The 20,178-nt window shown below is 43.1% G+C and overlaps 2 protein-coding genes across 10 annotated transcripts in view; both read right to left on the bottom strand.

Moving 5' to 3' along the window:
- PPP3CC (protein phosphatase 3 catalytic subunit gamma) overlaps positions 1-3,473 on the bottom strand; it is a 105,746-nt gene extending 102,273 nt beyond the window's left edge. For 3 of the 7 annotated variants that reach the window (XM_078445454.2, XM_078445450.2, XM_078445453.2), the window contains exon 1: positions 2,481-2,839. Coding sequence is in view for 5 of the 7 variants with exons in the window: in XM_078445450.2 (XP_078301576.1) it covers positions 2,481-2,529 (49 nt within the window). In the remaining 2 variants the exon portion in view is untranslated. Of the gene's footprint in view, positions 1-2,480; positions 2,841-3,403 lie in introns of those variants that run through there. The other 4 variants (XM_078445455.2, XM_078445452.2, XM_078445449.2 and 1 more) reach the window with 4 other exon arrangements.
- A 12,957-nt stretch (positions 3,474-16,430) lies between these two features.
- SLC39A14 (solute carrier family 39 member 14) overlaps positions 16,431-20,178 on the bottom strand; it is a 46,168-nt gene continuing 42,420 nt past the window's right edge. For all 3 annotated transcript variants that reach the window (XM_078445456.2, XM_078445457.2, XM_081795626.1), the window contains exon 9: positions 16,431-19,678. In XM_078445456.2, the coding sequence (XP_078301582.1) occupies positions 19,532-19,678 (147 nt within the window). In that variant the 3' untranslated portion in view covers positions 16,431-19,531. The remainder of the gene's footprint in view (positions 19,679-20,178) is intronic.

The following is a 20,178-nucleotide window of genomic DNA, read 5'->3' as shown; positions in this document are numbered from 1 at the left end:
GAATAACTGCAGACAACTCTGGCCAGGCAGGATAACATCGTATCAGGATTTAGTACCCAGTACAATGGATCTTAGCTATATTATACATACAGTGACACCTTACTTTCTTAGAACAAACCTCAACTATTTCAAACTCTGGAAAACCCAGAAAAAAAGCAACATAAGTCACGGAGAAGCCAAAATTGCTGTGGTCAAGTTCTTACACTAAAGTGTTTGGTTGTTGTTTTTTTTTTAATGTTTATTTATTTATTTTGAGAGAGAAAGAGAGAGAGAGAGAGAGAGAGCCAGGAAGTGTCACAGAGAGAAGGAGAGAGACAGAATCCCAAGCAGAGCTCCAAGCTCACCTCAGAGTGCTACGAGGGGCTCGATCTCACCACCTCAGAAGAGTCAGCTGCTTAAAGACTGAGCCACCCAGGTGCCCCACACTAAAGTTTTTATATACAAGATAAATCCATACATTTCTAAGGCGTTGAAATCACTATATTTCATTTATTTAAGACTAATCTTATAAGTATACAACATGCATTAATTTATAAGTTCGCCAAAAACCAAACTTAAATGATACAGACTACGAGGTTGTTTTCTTAACTATGAGCATGCCTAGCACTAAGACAGCACCTGCCTTTTAACTATGTTTTATTTTACTTTACTTTTATATTTTAAGGGTCTAAGAGGGTTATTTTAACATCTCTTTTATATCTTATGATGGACATTACATTCAACAATGGCGATCAGAATTTGATAATACCTGAAGGTTTGAGGACTGCCACTAAGCTTCGCTCAGATCCTATTTATTCTGACTTGACACACAATTCTGGTTTATCTGGTTTCCCTGCCTACTTCAGCTTAGAAACAGCAGATTAGAAGGGCATATTTTGACAGATAGAAAACAGTCTTGGAGGAGATAAACTAAAAACAGACAAAAGCATTAAATGGTATAGCAGTAAGGAGTCATTTTGGTACAGGAAGAAACTGCCAACACCCTTATACGGCAGAATGCACCAGCCATGTTAAAAGCACAGGACAGAAATTAATGTACACAACTGACCTTGATTCATCAAAAAAGGTTATGTTTAGTATATTCTTTATCTTAAGAGAAGATTTATACTTTTTATGGGTTATATGCTATATAAACTGACATTAAAATGGTCAAAATATTTAACAGTTAAAGGGCTGTCAGTTATATGAACAATTCACTTAGATCCTTAATAAAACCAAACAAACTGACAAATCTCAAAAACCCATTACCTTTACTAAACATTATGTAGTGTATGTTTATGATCATCACTTATGCTCCTGGCTTTTTAGAGGGGAAAAAACTAAGTTACACACTAGAATTATGTAGTGTAGAAAATCAACATTTATGATGATTCATGTGTTGGGGGGGGGGGGGAGAATCTAAGTTAAACGCTAAAATTCTCCCCCTTCACTGAACATTCAAGAGACTTTTCCACTTAAAAAATATATGCATTCTTGTCACCAATCTTAGTTTCCTTTCTCCTTCTAATTATCAAAATGAAAAAATAAGAGCATTTTAATAGTTTTCCCCTCGTACAGCTAACCCCTTTATCCAGAAGCCACTAACAGGGCTTGTCGAGGTATACGCCCTTCTTATAAAATCGTGCTATCAAACCGATTGTTAAAACTCGGGCGAGAAGAGTTGTAGTTAAGTGTTAACGCTAAACAAAAGTGCATAAATTAGTGGTTATGTTTAAACCAGTATTCTTAGTTTAAGAATAGAAACAACAATGTAAAATCGCACAAGTATTAGTAAGGAACAGTTTAGTTTTGGTTAGACCTCTGAATCAGAGAACATCCTTCTCCAAGTCTCTTTGGCCAAAAAATAAAACACCAACATCATGTCAAGAGACCTGTGAATCCCTTTCACACATTCCCAAATGGATTTATTTGTATTTATTTCACCACACTGTTTCTTTTAGTAACAACAGTGACTTGTGATGATCTCTAGAAAGTGGGCCAAAAGGTACGCGTAAATGTCCTTTAAAAAAGGTGGGGGAGGGGCGAGATAATCAGATCCTAAAGACGGGGAGCGGAGCGGCAGAAGATCTGACTTGGAAGAATCTGCTAAAGTCCCTGCCCACGCCACTCTAGATGGCTTCACCAGATACAAGACGAGAAAAAAGGAATTGTTTCTTTTTTAAAAAGATGGGGATCCTGGCCCTTTGGGGTGGTGGCAGAAGAAATCCCCACCCCACCTGCAAGTCCAGCTCGACCGGAGATAAATCAGCAATCTCCAGCAAACTACGGGTCAAGGCGCAACAGAAAATGCCCGGGGCCCCGCGGGGAGGGGATCCCCCTCCTCTGCCCCATAGCCCCTCCAGGTCCTCCTCCTCCCGGACGGAAGCAGCCTGGGTCGCCGCCGCCCTCCCTCCTCGGCTCTCCCCCTCCGTTCTCCCGCCACCGCCCGGCCGAGGGCCGTTTCCCGCGGGTGGACGAGGAGGGCCCAGCCCGCCCAGCACCTTTGATGACGCGTTCGGTGGTGGAGAGGTGGAAGTTCCTCCCAGACATGGTCCCCTCAGCCTCCTCCCGGCGCCAGGCGACCGCCGGACGTGCACCTCCGCCTTCGGGTCCAGCAGTCTCAGCTCCCCGGGACCAGTCAGCCCGCCGTGACCCGGCCCCGGCCCCTCCGGGAGGCTCAGGCACCAGAAAGAGGTGGCCGCGGCAGCCTGGCCTCAGAACCCCACCGACAAGATGCTAGCCCACTGGCCGCTCCCTCCTGAGGCGCCGAGTCCCGAGCACACCGGGCTAAGGGAGGCAACCGGGGCGGCCGCGGCTGCTCGCAGCCCGGGCCCGCGTGCGCGCGCGCGCGCCGCCGCACGCCGCGCTCCCAACTTCCCGGCGGCCCGTGCGCGCGCGCCGCCGCTTTGCCGAAGCCCAACGCGCGGTCCCGCTGCCCTGGCCGAGGCGGCCACCTGACTTCCCGCCACCCCCCCGGTCGTTGCGGACCCCACTCCTGAGGCCCGAGGGCTCCGCGGGCGCTCTCCGCGCTCGCGTGCTTCCTTTCTCCCCTCCTGCTTCCAACGGTCCGTCTTCCCTTCTCCTCAGTCTGCCCTCCCCGCAGCTGACTCCATCTGGGCTGCCTGCCGCTGCCCGGACCTGCAGCACCTAACACCAGCCCCCGGGTCCTGCACGGAAAGCCGCAGCGAAGCAGCAGCCATCTTGTGCCCCGGCCGCCGCGACCCAGCAGCAGCTCGGTGGAGGTGCGAACCTCACCCTGGGCCCACCTTGCCGAGAGCCCTTGTCTTCCCAGACCTTACCCACGGGAGGCCTCCCTCTTTTTCTTCTGGTCTTCCGCCCACTCTGTCTGTGGGAGTCCCTAACAATTTGACCACGCTCCTTCCCATTGGTTATCCTCCCCCGATTCATCAAACCCATTTAAGACCTGATTTCAGTTTTCACATTTGTTGAGTGCAGTTAGTATTGTAAGAAGTACGTTCGTGTCCATGCCAGTTCTAGTCCAGGACGGGGGGGGGGGGGGGGGGACTCAGATTCCAAGTGGCCTAAGACCCTACGAGAGGCTCGGTGGCCTCCTCACTTCCTTGCCACCTTCTAACAGAAGGGAGGGCAGCCGCTCCAGGGAGCCCCTGAGCCAGACCTCCACCGTGCAAGGAACTGACCTTATAATTATGCTCTGCGTGTCCCCTACTCTGCTAGAAGCAACACCTCTTCCCCTTTGACACAGTGACACAGTACCTGTTTGCCCCGCTCATGCTTACTGTGGAACACGATGGGCAAGTCTCTAGAGTCTTAATAATCTAGCGCATCTCTGGGTTAAAAACCGACCTTTTCTTTCCTTACGTTATAAGTCTAGAGTAGAAACTATGACTGCCTTCCCTCACTGAGTATAGCTTCCAGCAAAGTCAAAAATATTTTGAGTTTAGCAATGATAATGCGATATTGAAACCGAGATACAAGAAACAGAGTCAAACCAGTCTTAACAGTTATAATGGTGGCCAATAAGTCATTTGTGGTTATACACATTTAAGTTAAATAGAATTAAAAATTTGAATATTCAGTTCCTCAAGTGCATTTCAAGCGCTCAATAACTCTGTGGCTAGTGGCTACCCTATTGGACATGGTAGCATAGTACATTTCCATCATAGCACAAAGTCTTTTTGGACAGCCTCTAACTAAAAGATTATAAGGGTTAAAGCCTAAATCTCCATTAATATAGATTTATGTATTGGGAGGAGATCTGGGGGTATACATTGGAGGCATCCCTTGAATTATGCCTGGCAGTTTTGACCTAAGGCCGTTCATAGCAACCCCAACAAGGTAGGAGCACTTTGGAAGCTGGGTTTAATTTAGTACTGTTTTCTTGGGTCTTGACTTAAGGCTTTCACCCAAGAGAATTGTTCAGATACGCTGAGGAAGTTCTTCATTTAAGAAGTAATGAGTGGGGCCCCTTGGTGGCTCAGGTAGTTAGGCGTCCAACTCTTGGTTTCGGCTCAGATCATTTTTTTTAATTTTTATTTTTTTAAAGCTATCTTTTTAATTGTTAAAAAATGTTTATTTTTTAGAGAGAGAGAGAGAGAGAGAGCACAAGCAGGGAAGGGGCAGAGAGAGAATACTAAACAGCTCTGTCCTGTTAGTGCAGAGCCTGATTTGGGGCTCAAACTCACCAACACTGAGATCATGTCCTGAACCAAAATCAAAAATTGGACACTTAACAACTGAGCCACCCAGGCACTCCTCCACTCAGGTTATGATCTCATGGTTCATGGGTTCAAGCCCTGTGTCGGGCTCTATACTGACAGCAATGGAGCCTGCTTGTGATTCTCTCTCCCTCTCTCTCTGCCCCTTCACTGCACACTCTCTCTCTCTCAAAATAAATAAACAAAAACCTTAAGAAAAAAAAAAGTTGGAGCGCCTGGGTGGCTCAGTCGGTTAAGTGTGTGACTTAGCTCAGGTCATGATCTCATGGTTTGTGGGTTTGAGCCCTCCATCAGGCTCCATGCTGATGGTGTGGAGCCTGCTTGGGATTCTCTCTCTCTCCCCCCGCTTTGTTCACCCCTCCCCCACTTGTGCTTTCTCTTTCTCTCAAAATAAATAAACTTTTAAAAAATCATTTAAAAAAAAGTAATGAGAACACCACACTTCTATCAAACAGAGCAAATCTTTAAAGTTCAAAACTAAAGTGGTGCCTGCAGCATAGTAGAGGCTAAAATTCATCTGAAGAACATAGCTAAAAAACAAAAAATGGTAAGAAAACATTGCAAACCAATGTGAAGAGATGGATTTTTCAATAATAATAATAATAGTAGTAGTGGAAAAGTTACCATTTGGATCTCAAGTTGGAGCCACTCCATAATATTAAAATAAAGTGAATCTTGTTTAAAGAGTTACGTCGAAGGGCACCTGGATGGCTCAGTTGGCTAACTCTTGGTTTATGGCTCAGGTCCTGATCTCACAGCCCCATGCGGGACTCTGCACTAAGGTGGAGCCGGCTTGGGATTCTCTCTCTCTGCCCTCTCCCCCTGCTTGTGCGCTCTCTCTCTCTACCTCTCTCTCTCAAAAACAGATAAATAAACATTTTTTAAAAAGAAAGAATCTTAAAAAAAAAAAGTTACATGCAAAAGTAAAAGAAAAAAACCTGGAAGAAAATGAAGTTATCCTACTTGGTTGATTGGCGTAACTCCAGAGCTAATAGATGCCAACAGATGCTGATGCTCCCTCCCCCCATTTATCAGATCAAAAACAACTTAGTTAATTCAGATAAGGACTTTCTAAGCTCAAAAGTACTGAAAGGAATCACAAAGGAATGTTACGTTTGACTACTTGAAAAAGATAAACACAATTAAAAGGCACAAAAGCAGGAAGATATTTGCATCTCGGAAGTCAAGATAAAGAACTTTCACTATTCAAAAAAAGAACTCTACAAGTATGGGTAAAGGCCATAAGCAAAGAGTTTATAAAAGAATAAACATTAAAAATGTTCAACTTCAGAAGAAATTTAAAAAATCAATTTAAAACAAGATGCCATTTTTCACATAGCAAATAGGAAAACATTTTGAAAAGGTGATACTGTCAGCAGAATTACAAATTAGCACAACTTCTCTAGAAAGGGATTTGTCAGTATCAATAAAGAAGAGATTACATATGGTCAATGAAAAGATTCTGTCAACATCATTTGTCATCAAAAAAATGTAAAATAGGCCATATTGAGATACCATTTCACTAGCCTACTAGAGTAATTGAAACTAAAGATTCTCAATACTGGGGTGTCTGGCTGGCTCAGTCGGTAGACCATGTGACTTTTGATCTCAAGGTCATGAGTTAAAGCCCTTTAAAAACAAACAAATAAAATACAGCAGTTTTTTGTTTGTTTTTTTTTTAACATTTTATTTAAGTAATCTCTACACCTGACATGGTGCTTGAACTCATGACCCCAAGATCAAGCATCGCATACTTTTCAGACTGAGCCAGCCAGGTGCCCCACCAAAAAAAGATTCTCAGTGCCAAGTGTTGGGCAAGGGTGAGAGCAACTGCAACTTTCCCACGTTACTGATGGGAAAGTAAAATGCTATACCTACTTTGGAAAACCGTTGGGAAGGTTCTTATAAAGTTAAATATACACCTACTCTATGACTCAGTAATTCTGTTCTTAGGTGTTTTACCTGACAGCAGTGATTATTCAAACAATGAAATACTACTCAGCTAATAAAATAAAGAATTACTGGTACATACAACAATATGGATGAATCTCCAAAACATTGTGGGGAACAAAAGAAGCGAGATACAAAATAAGACATACTATATTATTTCATTTGCATAGGAAAATGGTTAAACGAAATATGATATCGGATGGAACATTATGTTTTAAGAAAAACCAACATATTTAAAAAATTTGGGGGGAGTGCCTGGGTGGCTCAGTCGGTGACTTCAGCTCAGGTCATGATCTGGCGGTTCATGAGTTCAAGCCCCGCATTGGCCTCTGTGCTGATAGCTCGGAGCCTGGAGCCTGTTTCAGATCTTGTGTCTCCCTCTCTCTCTGAGCCTCCTCCACTCACACTCTCTCTCTCTCTCAAAAATAAACATTAAAAAAAAATGAAAAAAAAATTTTTTTTGTTATCTGTACGTTGCATGTGGGACTCGTACTCACAACCCCAGGATCAAGAATGGCATGCTCCTCTGACGGAGCCAGCCAGGCACCCCCAAAAAACAGCGTATTTTAGACTACAAAGATATTTGATATGAGAAAAGCCTCAGGAAATAATAGAATATAATAATGTACAGTATGGACCCCCTTTGTGAACAAACAAGCAAATGTATGCATAAAAAGGCTAGAAGGAAATATTTGTTCGTTCAATAAACATTAATCAAATGCCAACTGTGCCTGCTGGCCCTATGCCAGGCGGTAGGATACAGTGATGAACTAAAATTGACACAGTTCAAACCCTCACGGAGCATTGTCTGTTGTGGAAAAGAATGTTAATAGTAGCCATCTCTGGGTAGTGTGACTTAGGAGAAGGGTGGCTTAGGAGAAACAAATGAACAATAATTTCTGTATTTTACAAATTGTCGGGACGCCTGGGTGGCTCAGTTGGTTAAACATCCGACTTCAGCTCAGGTCACGATCTCATGGTCCGTGAGTTCGAGCCCCGCGTCGGGCTCTGGGCTGACAGCTCAGAGCCTGGAGCCTGCTTCTGATTCTGTGCCTCCCTCTCTCTCTCTGACCCTCCCCCGTTCATGCTCTGTCTCTCTCTGTCTCAAAAATAAATAAATGTTAAAAAAAAATTTAAAAAAAAAACAAATTGTCTATGCTGAGGAAGTATTACTTTATAACTAGGTGAAAATAAAGAGCTCTTTTCTTTCAAAGACCTATTGTCCTGGCCTATTTCCAGTAGTGTTACATACTCATTTGGGGGATTTTCTGACAGATTTCTCTGATCAGAGCCACTCAATGAAAATATGAAAAGAAAACTCTAATTAAGCTCCTTCCCAAATAATTTTTTTAAATAAATGAGATTCAAGCTTATTGGTAGTGGTGATGCTTTTTTTTAGTCATGACATTAAGAGTTTCCAGCAACAATCGAATGTTCTATTTCATTCAGTTTGTACACCCATTCACCTGGCCAGGGTATGTGGTGTTTTTATCTAACTAGCAAGTCTGGTTCTCTTTCTTTTTGCTTTCTGCATTGGTTATGATTATTAGAAATCACCAAGACCCAGGGCCCCTGGGTGGGTGGCTCAGTTGGTTAAGCATCTAACTTCAGCCCAGGTCATGATCTCACAGTTTGTGGGTTTGAGCCCCGCATCCAGCTCTGTGCTGACAGCTCAGAGCCTGGAGCCTGCCTCGAATTCTGTGTCTCCCTCTCTCTCTGTTCATCATCTGTTCATGCTCTGTTTCTCTCTCTCTCCTTCAAAAATAAAAACATTAAAAATTTTTTTTTAGAAATCACCAAGATCCATGTGTAATTGGCATTTCTACTAATCTCTTCAAATCTAGGTTTCCATTTTACAGAGCTTGCGAGATTTGGTGTATTTCCTTATGAAACTCCCAAGGCACTTCATAAATCTTAATTAATGACCAGCCCTTCTGAGAAATAATTATTAATGCTTTCAATTTAACAAATGTACAGGGAATCCTAGTTTCCATTGTTGTATAAAAGTAACCTGGTTTCAGTTTTGATTTGTATGAAGCCATTAAATATTAAACTTCTGTGTTAAATGCAGGTAAGAGAACTATAGAATTTTTTTAAAATTAGAGTAAAATGAAGGTTTCTAAAATGGCTACACAGGGGTGCCTAAGTGGCTCCGTCAGTTGAGTGTCCAAATTCAGCTCAGGTCATGATCTCTTAGTTCATGGTTTCGGGCCCTGCATGAGGCTCTGTGCTGACAGCTCAGAGCCTGGAGCCTGCTTCAGATTCTCTACCTCTCTCTCTGCCCCTCCTCCACTCATGCTCTGTCTCTCTCTTTCTCTCAAAAATAAATAAACATTAAAAAATATTTTAAAATGTCTACACAGAAAAGGTCTTTTATGGTGTATACTTCCTAAATTTATATGAAAAGCACTGCATAATTTTTTTAAAGCAGTCTCTATGCCCAATGGGGGCTCAACCTGAGATCAAAAATTGCATGCTCTACTGACTGAGCCAGCCAGGCACCCCAGTTAGTAATACATATGGTATAGACATCATATACTGTATTATATTTAATTCATATCTTCCTGAGTATGCTTAGTTTCGATTAAATTACCTTGGTGTGGAAACTCCACAGTCTTGATGTCTAAAAAAATTAGTGAATCAAAAAATATATATATTTATATATTTTGTAATGGAAAAAACACAGTCCAAAGCAACATCCTACTAATTATGATAGCCTGATATCAAATTAGGAACCCCTCTAGACAGTTGTAAGTAAAATCTCATGAAAGTTCTGCTGACTTGTGTAATGTGTAATATGTATTCATAGGTTGATATTCAGCCCATTTTGGGGGGCAGTATGCAAACGTCTTAGCAGTGGTCTTCCTGGACCAAGGTCTCCCTTCCTGGACCAAGGTCTCCCTTCCTGGACCAAGGTCTCCCTTGGTCTTCTTGGGAGACTCCAACACTGTGAGAACTGTGATGTGACAAGGAGCCCCAAAGCTGCCATCATTCCCTATTACTTTTGTTTACATCATTACGAAGCAGGAGATAATGGTGATAGTCATTATTGGCTACATAATACAATCGTCTAGGAGAGCAGAATTTAATACCTCTCTCACATCTGGGCCCCACAAGCGAAATGGCACTGACATTCATCAAGTCACTTGTGCCAGAAATGTAGAATGGGCGGGCTGTTGGAGGAGGAGGCAAGATCCCTCACAGGACATATCCTGTCAACTGATGCCCTCTACAGTCCATTTTGCCACACAACAAATCTTCCCAAACTGAAAACATAAATCTGATTTATGTCATTCCTCTGCCTGAAACCCTCAAGTGCCTCTTCCTTTCTCCAAAGTGGCCTGTCTCTTTGAACTCAGCTCCAACCTCATTCCCTATGGCTGCTGAAGTTCAAACATGGTGGCCTTGTTTATACTGTATATACTAGATTTATACAAACTGGCCTCACACAGACCAAGCTCCTTTCTGTCCCAGAGCTGTTGCATTTGCCATCTCTTTTGCTTAGAACATTCTCACAAAGCTGCCTCTTCATTGTTTATGGCCAGCTCAAATGTCTCCTCTGATTATGGCTAGCTCTAATGCCCCTCCTCTGATCACTGTGCTAACTAAAGCTAGGGCACCCCCACCACTCTCTTACCTCATTACCCCAATTTACCTGTAGCACTTGTTTCTTTGGGTCTACCCTCACTCCTTAAGGGAAGCGCCTTCTTCTGTCTGTTCACTGGCACTGCCATTGTCATTGCTGTGTCTGGCATGAAGTCGGAGCTCAGTAATTTGTTGAATGGGCGGATATCTTACTCTTGTCTGGAGCAGAAGTTCTTTTTTATTTTTTTAAGCTTATTTATTTTGAGGGAGAGAGACAGAGAGCAAGCGGGGGAGGAGCAGAGAGAGGGAGAGATAGAATCCCAAGCAGGTTCTGTGCTGTCAGCATAAAACCTGACGTAGGGCTTGAACTCACAAACTGTGAGATCATGACCTGAGCCAAGATCAAGAGTCAGACGCTTAACCGACTGAGCCGCTCAGGCACCCCTGTAGCAGAAGGTCTTAACCTGTGGTGCAAGGCTTTCAAATCATTCCTTCCCAACTGTAAATGAAATTAAGGGTTTGAGTACATTTGCAAGTGCTTTTGGGAGTGTGTGAGAGAAATGTTGGAAAACCTTTATTTTTCAGATTCTCAGAGGAATCCAAACAGCAAAATGTTAATTACCACTGGTATAGAGTTATAATTTATAAAGCACTTTCTCATACGTTTAGTTCTCGTTCCATCTATGGAGATAGATAGGATAGAAATGGTATTTTCTACTTGACAGATAAAGGCATTGAGGTGCAGTTCACATAGCTGGTCAATAACAGAATGACAAATCCATTCTTTTGGCCTAAACATCTTGTGCTCTTTCACGTGAAGACAAAGACAGAATCCAGAATCCTGGGCTAGTAGTTTTGCATTCATTCTTGCTCATCTTCATTGGCTTTAAAAAGCACCAAACTTAACACTTTTTAAAGACTTCCTTATTTAAACTAGCATATGAGGCTGCATTAAAATTTTCAATGAAAAATTATTACCATCAGCTAGATCAAGGCAGTTTTCAGGGAAAATTTTAATGTATGAACCGAGGAATGCAAAATAGTTTTCTGCTAGGCTAAGTAGAGCATAATTAGGAAAATCAGTTTGCAAGAATAAATATAACAACCCTTAAAATCAAATGAAAACAATGTTGAGATCTCTAATGTTTCAATTTTATCTACTCTTTTAGTTATGATACACAATTGAACCATCTATCTTGAAAAATCAGTTTAATCTAATTTTTTTTAAATCAGTTATTCCAGGGGCATCTGGCTGGCTCTATCCATAGAGCATGTGACTCTAATCTCAGGGTTGTGAGTTCAAGCCCCATTTTGGGTGTGGAGCCTACTGGAAAAAAAAAAAAGTCAGTTTTTCTAGAAAAAAGGCAAACCTGAGTTAAAAATTTTTTCAACGTTAATTCATTTTTGAGAGACAGAGAGACAGAACACAAGCCGGGGAGGGGCAGAGAGAGAGGGAGACACAGAATCCGAAGCAGGCTCCAGGCTCCGAGCTGTCAGCACAGAGCTTGATGCAGGGCTCGAACCCACAAACTGTGAGATCATGACCTGAGCCGAAGTCAGACACTCAACCAACCGAGCCACCCAGGTGCCCCAGGAAAATCTGAATTTAATCTCTTTTCTGCTCACACAATTTTCAAGAGAAGGGGTGGGGATGTGGAAACTACATTATTTGGAGAATTAATACAAAATGTTTAAACTATGTGAATTTAGCAGCCTGAGAGAGTTCTTCTCAGGGGCCACGTCTCTACGATACAACCAGCCACTGGCTTCAAAAGAGCTTGTTTTATTAACCTCAAGAAGTTATAGAAAAACATGCCACTTGAAAGAATTTCCTATTCTGGGAAGATACACTAGATCAAAGAGACTTTTTTCCCTCCTCTCTAGCATCTGTAATTAAAGACCTAAACCTTTATTTTAAGCAACAATAACAAGAAGTCTATTGAATTAGTTGTTTCCCTTAAAACCCACAGGGTTAACATCATGTTTGGCAGGAATTTTCATTTAACCGGCTTGGGTGTCATTCTTAGATTTTGTTGCATTTTAAACTGTTAGTCAAGCAGAACACATGTTCTTCCCCTGGGCCCTGCCCCGCTCTGTGTCCAGTCTCTGCTTTCCGGGCAGCCTGAGCACAGCCAGGACTCAAGCAGGACACCCCCATCTTCCATGTTGGCAGCCATGGAAGGGAGAAGACCAAATCTGCCAGCTAGCAGCAGCAGCAGCATCGTGGTAGCAGACAACCACCACCAAAGTATCCAGATTTTCTCTGGTGAAGGCCAGTTCTGGGAAGATGTGCTCTGGGATTTGAGAGCATCACCTGGGCAGCTTCAGTGCCTTCTAGCTGTGGCAGTGGACACCGAGGGAGATGGTAGTGTGGCTGTGACAACCACTGGGGCAGCGTCTTCGTTTAAGACAAAGATCAGAGCTGGCTCACAGGCCCCCCCCGGAGTGGCCACCGCATTGTGGCCGACAAGTTCTGTCTTTACCTCCCAGCCCAATGGCACTTTGTAGGGCCCCATCTTGTAAACAGGAATGCAGTTGTAGTGAAGCATTTCCAGTCATTCAGTGGGGGTGTACAGTGCCAGTGGAGAGTTCCTTTTCAAGTTTGGCTCCCGTGGGAGTAGCTGTGGACCCCAGAGGGATTGTGGCTGATCCAAGTATTCGACAGCTCCTTCCGCTCCTAGATCAACAAGACTGCGGAACCAGTGCAGGGGCCATCGGGACAGGCACTGGCCACATGGTGGTGGCTTTGGCTGATAATCACTGATTTAAGACCTAGTAGCTACATCGGGGTCCTGCCTGGTTCCAAGGGATAGCGGTAGGGGGGTCAGTCAAGAGGGTCTGGCCAGGAGGTGGGCCAGACCCGGCAGCACTGAATGTGGGCTGCACCATTTGTCCGGTGCCTTCCCTTTCCTGCCTCCCAACACCAGGGTTGCACTGTTGTATTCTATTCTTGCTTCGGTGACAGAGTGGGCCTGGACTGTGGTCCAAGGATGTGTGCAGAGCTTTACCACCCTACCCACCCCGTGCCCTCAATCCGCATCCTTCTCCCCAGCCTGGGGCCAGAACAGCCTCTTACTCTCTGGTTGTCTCCCTACCACCCTATACACACTGACAGAGACAGCAGTACCCCACTTCTCAAATGTGCACACACAGAAAACCAAATGCAGGGCAATATGTATTTTAAGAGCACATCTCACAGTTAGAATTACTTCATCAAAAGAGGTCTTGTCAGGGGCTCCAATAGGAATTGCCTGATGGCTTTCTAGGATGTGTATAGTATTTGTAAAAACCCTTATGGATTATTGCCTGAGTTTATTCTTAGTGTTCCAAAACAACTATAAACAAACCACAGACAGAGAAAAAAATCCAGAGCCCAGTGGAAGAAAGAACTACTTCTTGGCTTGTGATTGCCAGAGTCAGAACACTTCTGGGTTATTCCTTAACTGTAATTGATGCTACCATCACGGAATCCCACCTACTGCCAGGGTCAAGGATTGCTGTTATACAGGGCGGATAGTCTCTGTTAACTTCCTTCCTCCATTTAAAACAAACCGTGAGTGGGGGCACCTGGGTGGCTTATTTGCTAAGCATCCAACTCTTGATTTCTGCTTAGGTCATGATCTCACAGTTCATGAGATTAAGCCCCACGTCAAGCTCTATGCTGACAGGGCAGAGCCTGCTTGGGATTCTTTCTCTCCTCCCTCTCAAAAATTATTTAAATAAACATTACAAAAATTCTAGGTTGAAAATAAATAAAAATAAACCATGATGGGTTCCTGGCTGGGCCCGGTCAGTAGAGAATGAAACTCCTCATCTTGAGGATGTGAGTTCAAGTTCCACGTTGGGTGTGGAGCTTACTCAAACAATTACAAAACAAAAAAAACAACCACGAATGGGCATATGGCAAGAAGGGGCTGTAGTGTTGGTAAGAAAAATGATTTTTTTTTTGACCAGCAGTTCTAAACATACTTAGCCAAAGGCCGATAAGGACCTATGAATCTTTTCCAACCACTAATATTTTTTGCTGTAAATGGAATGTTAATCCATTTTATTCCCGAAGGATGAAAGGGATTCACTTCTGCTGGTATTTGAACCTATCATTCTTCATAAGTTTAGATATTTCACACTAAAGCATTAAGAATAAAAAAAAAAATCTTAAAAAAAAAGAATAAAAAATCTTTAAAACAGATGAGCACTGGGGGATCTGGCTGGCTGGAGCTTATGACTCTTTTTTTTTTTTTTTTTTTAAGTTTATTTATTTTTGAGACAGAGAGAGACAGAGCATCGACGGGGGAGGGGCAGAGAGAGAGGGAGACACAGAATGGGAAGCAGGCTCCAGGCTCTGAGCCATCAGCCCAGAGCCCGACGCGGGGCTCGAACTCACGGACCGTGAGATTGTGACCTGAGCTGAAGTCGGACGCTTAACCGACTGAGCCACCCAGGCGCCCCTGGAGCATATGACTCTTGATCTCGGGATTGTAGGCTTGAGCCCCATGTTGGGTGTAAAGATTACTTAAAAACGCTTTGTCCACATTTGGTGTCTCTATTATTTCTTAAAGGGGGCTTTGCTCAGATCACATCTCAGCATCACTGCATGATAAAGAGTGTGCTTCTAGAAGCAAGGCAATAGAAAAGCATTTACCTCCCACCAAAAATGTCCCAAATGGCCTAGCTGGTTAAGAACATTACAAAGAATGGTCTAATATCTAACTTTTAACCTCCTGAAGGACTTGTTTACTCTGCTTAGCTCTGTTCCACCTGGGTCACAAATTCATCTCTCAAACTTGTTTCTAAATGAAGGAGGACCAAGGGTACCTGGTTGGCTCAGTTGTTACAGCAACTCTTGATCTTGGGGTCATGAGTTTGAGCCCCACATTGGGCATGGATATTACTTTTAAAAGTAAAAGCTTAAAAATGTTAAGGAAAAAAAAGGAGGGGGAACCTGGGTGGCTCAGCCAGTTAAGCATCTGACTCAGGCTCAGATTAGGCTCAGGTCCTAATCTCACAGTTCACGAGTTCGAGCCCTACGTAGGACTCTGTGCTGATAGCTCAGAGCCTGGAGCCTGCTTCTGATTCTGTGTCTCCCTCTTTCTCTACCCCTCTCCTGCTTGTGTGGTCTGTCTCTCTCAAAAATAAATTAAAGCATTAAAAAAATTAAGAAAAAAAAATGAGTAATAAGAAGACATAAGCAAAACCAACACCAAAGACAGAAAAACACCAATGGAATAGCTGCTGGTGGAAAAAGATTGTTTTCACAGACCTTTGAGACATTTCTTTTTTTTTTTCCCATTCATTCCTCCTATGTGGCAGGTGCTGAAATCACAAGAAACCAGATATAGCCTCCACCCAGTAGGAACTTGGTGTCTGAAGACAGATTACAGCACAAGCCCACTGACCGGGATATGTACAAGGAGGCACCAATGCCAACCCAGGAAAGCTTTCCACAGGAGGCATACAAGCTGAAGAGTGGAGTCAATGTCATTTTGAAGAACTCTGGCAGATGGCAGGCCCATAGAGTAGCTGGTTAATGCAACTTAGAAGACCAGCATGAGCTACATAATTTTTGAGTTTTAAATAATGGAAGGGTTGAGCAATAGGCATTTGGGATTTTTCTAGTGTGGTAATAAGGTCACATCAATTCTTATACCTTACTGCTCATTTTTGTTGTGGAAGAAAAACAACAGCCCTGGCCCTATGACTAAACTGGAGTGATAACAGGTTTAAACTTTTAGGTCCCATGACAGGATTTTTCCCTGTTAAGACGTATAGGAGGTGTGGTCTAAATGAACCAAGCATACTCTATGAGTTTCAAATCGTAGAATTACACATGGGGAAACAGCACTGACAGAAAGTTCTTCTTAGGAAACACAACAGTTCTTCTATCATGCAACAGCAGTCAAGTCATAGGCTCCATAGAAGATAAATTAAAAATTATTTTTTAAGATTTTAAGTAATCTCTACATCCAACATGGGGCTCAGACCTACAACCCCAGATCAAGAGTTGCATACTCTATCGACTGAGCCAGCCAGGTACCCCCGCTAAATCATTTTAAAGTGAGCAGGTTATACCTAAGCTTCCTCCTAAAATCTCCCCTCCAAATGTAAGGCGGGGCAGTAAAACAAAGCTTTAGAAATCAGTGAGACACCATTGCCACCTTGTGTCCCTCAGCCTCCATTACACCCACATTCCTTTAAAAAATCACACTTGGGATTCAGCAGTATAGAATATAGCTTTATTTATAGAATCTTACAAATAAAACATTTACAGTCCACATAAGTTATTTTCTTTTCTAATTTATCTCATAACACCTGAGTTATTTAAAAAAATACTGTGATGGAACTGCAGAACTGTAAAAGGAAATATGAATAAAAACCTCACCTCTCTTTTGCAAAAATCAGACAGTTTTTAGTCTTTTAAGCAGATTTCCACAATACTACCATCTCTTTGGAAGAGGACTTACCAAAAACAAGTCTTAGGATACCCAAACAGAGATGCATTCTCTTTTAAACCCAGGTGAAGGACCAAATGAGGGAAAGCCCCAAGCTGACACTAGACACAAAAGACACTGAACACCTCAGGGGGCAAGGACAGAAGGCAACCCGCACTCCAGGGCAAGAGTAAGAAGCAGCACAACCCTGCTCCTGGGTCACTGCTCCCGCATGGGACATGTGCTTTCCTTGCTGATGTTAGGAGCTGGTCATCTGGGGAAAGACGCTGAAGAGGACAATGCCGGGGGCAAACAAGACCTCACAACTTGCTACTCCTCAGACTTCTAATATGTACAAATGCTTAAAACAGCAAATCTAGCACTTAAAAGTCAAAAAGGAATCGCCACAAACTTCTACGCCTGAGGCAACTCTGCTGCCAATGGCAACATTTGCTCGCTTGTACTAGCTTGTACTATCCAAGCGCCTCCACCCCTGAGTTCCAGCCAGCACTGGCCTCTGGGCCAACTACAGTTTAAAGAGAATTTCCCTTTGAGGCAGCGGTCTATAAAAGGAAAGTTCTTAAGTTAATATGGATGTGCACGAAAAGGGAAAGCACCCTACTACTTCGTGTTTTATTTTTTAATTTGTTAAAGATTACATTTTCAAGCTCTTCTCCTAAAACTAGAAACCCACTAACTCTAACTTAGTATTTTACTCCAAGAATAACGGTATTTGTAAGGAATGGCAGATCTACAGGGAATGCTAAAATTATACATTTCATCTATCAATGTGAATCAGGGAAAGAAAAATCTTGTAAAGTCTTAAAGTTTGAGTGTTATTTGCTACTAGCTCCTGAAAGCAATGTCAGACACTGAGGAAAATAAAACAGAAGACAAAGAACCGTTTTAAAACAGTAACAACAATAATAAAAATAATGATAATATAAAAGTTAGATTCCAACATTCAAGGAATTGGTTCTTTGGTAAAATTGGACCATTAATCCTATCAGGAGTCAGTCCTGATATTTACTCTAGAATCTTGAGAACTCAAGTTTTCCTTCTTATTCTTCAGCCCATTCTCAAATCTATCAAAGTCAACAGCAAGAGAAGGAGACAAACTTATAAAGCATCACCAGCAATTTTCCCACGCATACTCTTTTTCAAGACTATTCCTGGTTTGAGGGCCATTTCCCAAGAAGAAAAAAAAAACAAAATAGATGCCGCTTTTAATTACTGTATAGTGGAAAGTCTTCCTGTGTAAGAACAGAAAAACTCACAGGTGTTGGCCACGACCAGCACTCGTCAGTCATGCACACAAATCAGTCAGTGAACAAACACAGCCCCTGGGCTGCAACTGTGGGCACCACTAAGAAAGGCTTCTGGAGAGACTGGCTCCCCAAAGTGGCTAAAGAATCTCACATTATCAATATGATAATAATAAATCAATTCACCTAGTGAACCTGGAGATGAGCTCCCCTTGAAGCCAGAGTTCTGAGGAGAGGGCTCCACAGTGCTTGAGGCTGGCCTACAGTCTCTCGGACAAGTCTAAAAATCCATCTTCTGAAGAGGGTTAGAGCAATTAATATTCAGTTCGGTACAGGACCCGCCCTTTCTTGTTCGGGGTGAGGAAGGAAGGGGAACCCAGGCCATGCCGCTAACACGTACTCTCAGCGTCATCAGGAAGCCCCTATTCTGCAAGCATCTGCAGTGCCCCACCCAAGTTCTGGACCTTCCATCTCAGAATTCTATTGCTCATACTTTTATTTATGTAATTAGCAGATCCTAAATTGTGCCCACACCGATTCCATTGCTGATCACCTTTGTCTAAGAAGCCCATAAGCTGCACTCCATAAGTGCACAAGTAAACTTGCCACTTTGCAGCGGAAGTGTTGACCGGGGGAGGGAAATTTGTGCAGTCTCCCCTCTAATACAAGATTGTAAATGTGCTCCAAATGTGCTTCTAGGGAGGCAGCTAAAGTCTCTCAGAAGATGGGAGAGGGGAAGGGGAGGTGGAAATGACAGTGAAACCAATGGATTTCTTGCAGGTCTCCATTCTCCACCTTCCATTCTGTCAGTGTCATTGTGAAAGAAGGGGACGTCCAGGCAATAGAACCCACACAGCAGCTCACCAGCAGCGAGCCCTAGCTCACCCATACAGCTGTGAAGCGCCAGCTGCAGCCACAAAATCAACATCGCAACCCAGTGGGAACAAGTGACTGCCACAATAGGACACACACTGTCAGTTCTCCTCATCCCCCACCCCCCCACTCAACTTCGGGATGATCCTTGCCTCCTCTTGCCCTACACATGTGTTCTAACTTTCAGGTCTTTTTGAGAAAACAGGCAACTGAACAGACCTTGAAAAAATAGGAGGGATTCTTGTCTCCTATACCTTTTCTGTAAAAACAGGTGAATTTATTCCAAAATGGGACATCTTGAGGTCTAGGACACACATTTAGATTCACAGGCCCTTAAACTACAGATTCACCTCCTGGTATTTCTAACCAAGTCATGAGCACTGGCTATATTTTTGCATTGTAGGGCAAGGATTAAAAAATTTCTCAGTGCTGGTTCAAAGAGAAAGAGGCCAGGGTAACCAGGGAAAAAAGTTAGGCTTGTCTGCTAAGTAAGCTGCATTCAGGTTCCAGGGTCACTCTGAGAAAGGGGGAGGAAAGGCAGAGAGGCACTATCTAGAGACTGGTTACCAGGGCAGCTTATTCCTAGGATTGAGCATGTTTAAAAACAGCTGACATCTGAATGCGGGAATACAGTCCGTGTCACAGTTTTTAATACAATTGCCTCTTCTGAGGTGCGTCGTGGTTGCCGAGTCCTTGGGCCAGGGATTGGGCAGCCAAGGGCCAACTTCCAATCCCAGAGGCTCCTGGCAGGGCCCTACCCAATCTGGATCTGCCCTGAATACATAGTGAGGACCAGCATGATGGTGAAACCAGTCAGGAGGCCCAGGTTCTGGATGACAAAGGGGATCAAGATGCTGCCATTTCTTTCATCCTCCTGGCAGACCTCATTCATCTCAGGGAACTGAGAAAGAGGAGAAAAACAAGAGAGCTGCAGTTTTTCTCAACCTGGTACGTCCAGGACGACTCAGCAAGAGAGAGATAGTATACCGAATCATCGTTATGATACGTATCCTAAAAATATTTGTTAGAATATTAACACAACAATTGCCATATGATTATAACTTAATATATGTTATCTACCATTATATAATACACAATTATTATATAGAGACTATGTAGTTAAGATATATGACTATTAGCAGCAATAGCCTTCACAGCGTTGCCCACGGTAGCTACCAGTACTTTTCAACTATTGAGGTAAAACAGTATTATACATGCATGTAGCCCTGGAAAGGTTTAGATGCTGGCTAAAAAATTACTGCTTTGATAAAAATAAATTTTTTTGCTGTGGACTTTAAAAACATTTGAGAAGATCTTTTTGTTACCAAAATGCTGCCGCCACCTCTTTGGGAAATTGAGCACCTGTGGAAGGAACCAGAGCTTGGGGCTGTAACACTCCTA

The sequence above is a fragment of the Panthera onca genome, chromosome B1 (genome assembly GCF_046562875.1).
Source record: "Panthera onca isolate mPanOnc1 chromosome B1, mPanOnc1 haplotype 2, whole genome shotgun sequence".
Lineage (NCBI taxonomy): Eukaryota > Metazoa > Chordata > Mammalia > Carnivora > Felidae > Panthera > Panthera onca.
Note: the sequence above shows the minus strand (reverse complement) of the source record. Positions and strands in the feature narration are given on the sequence as shown.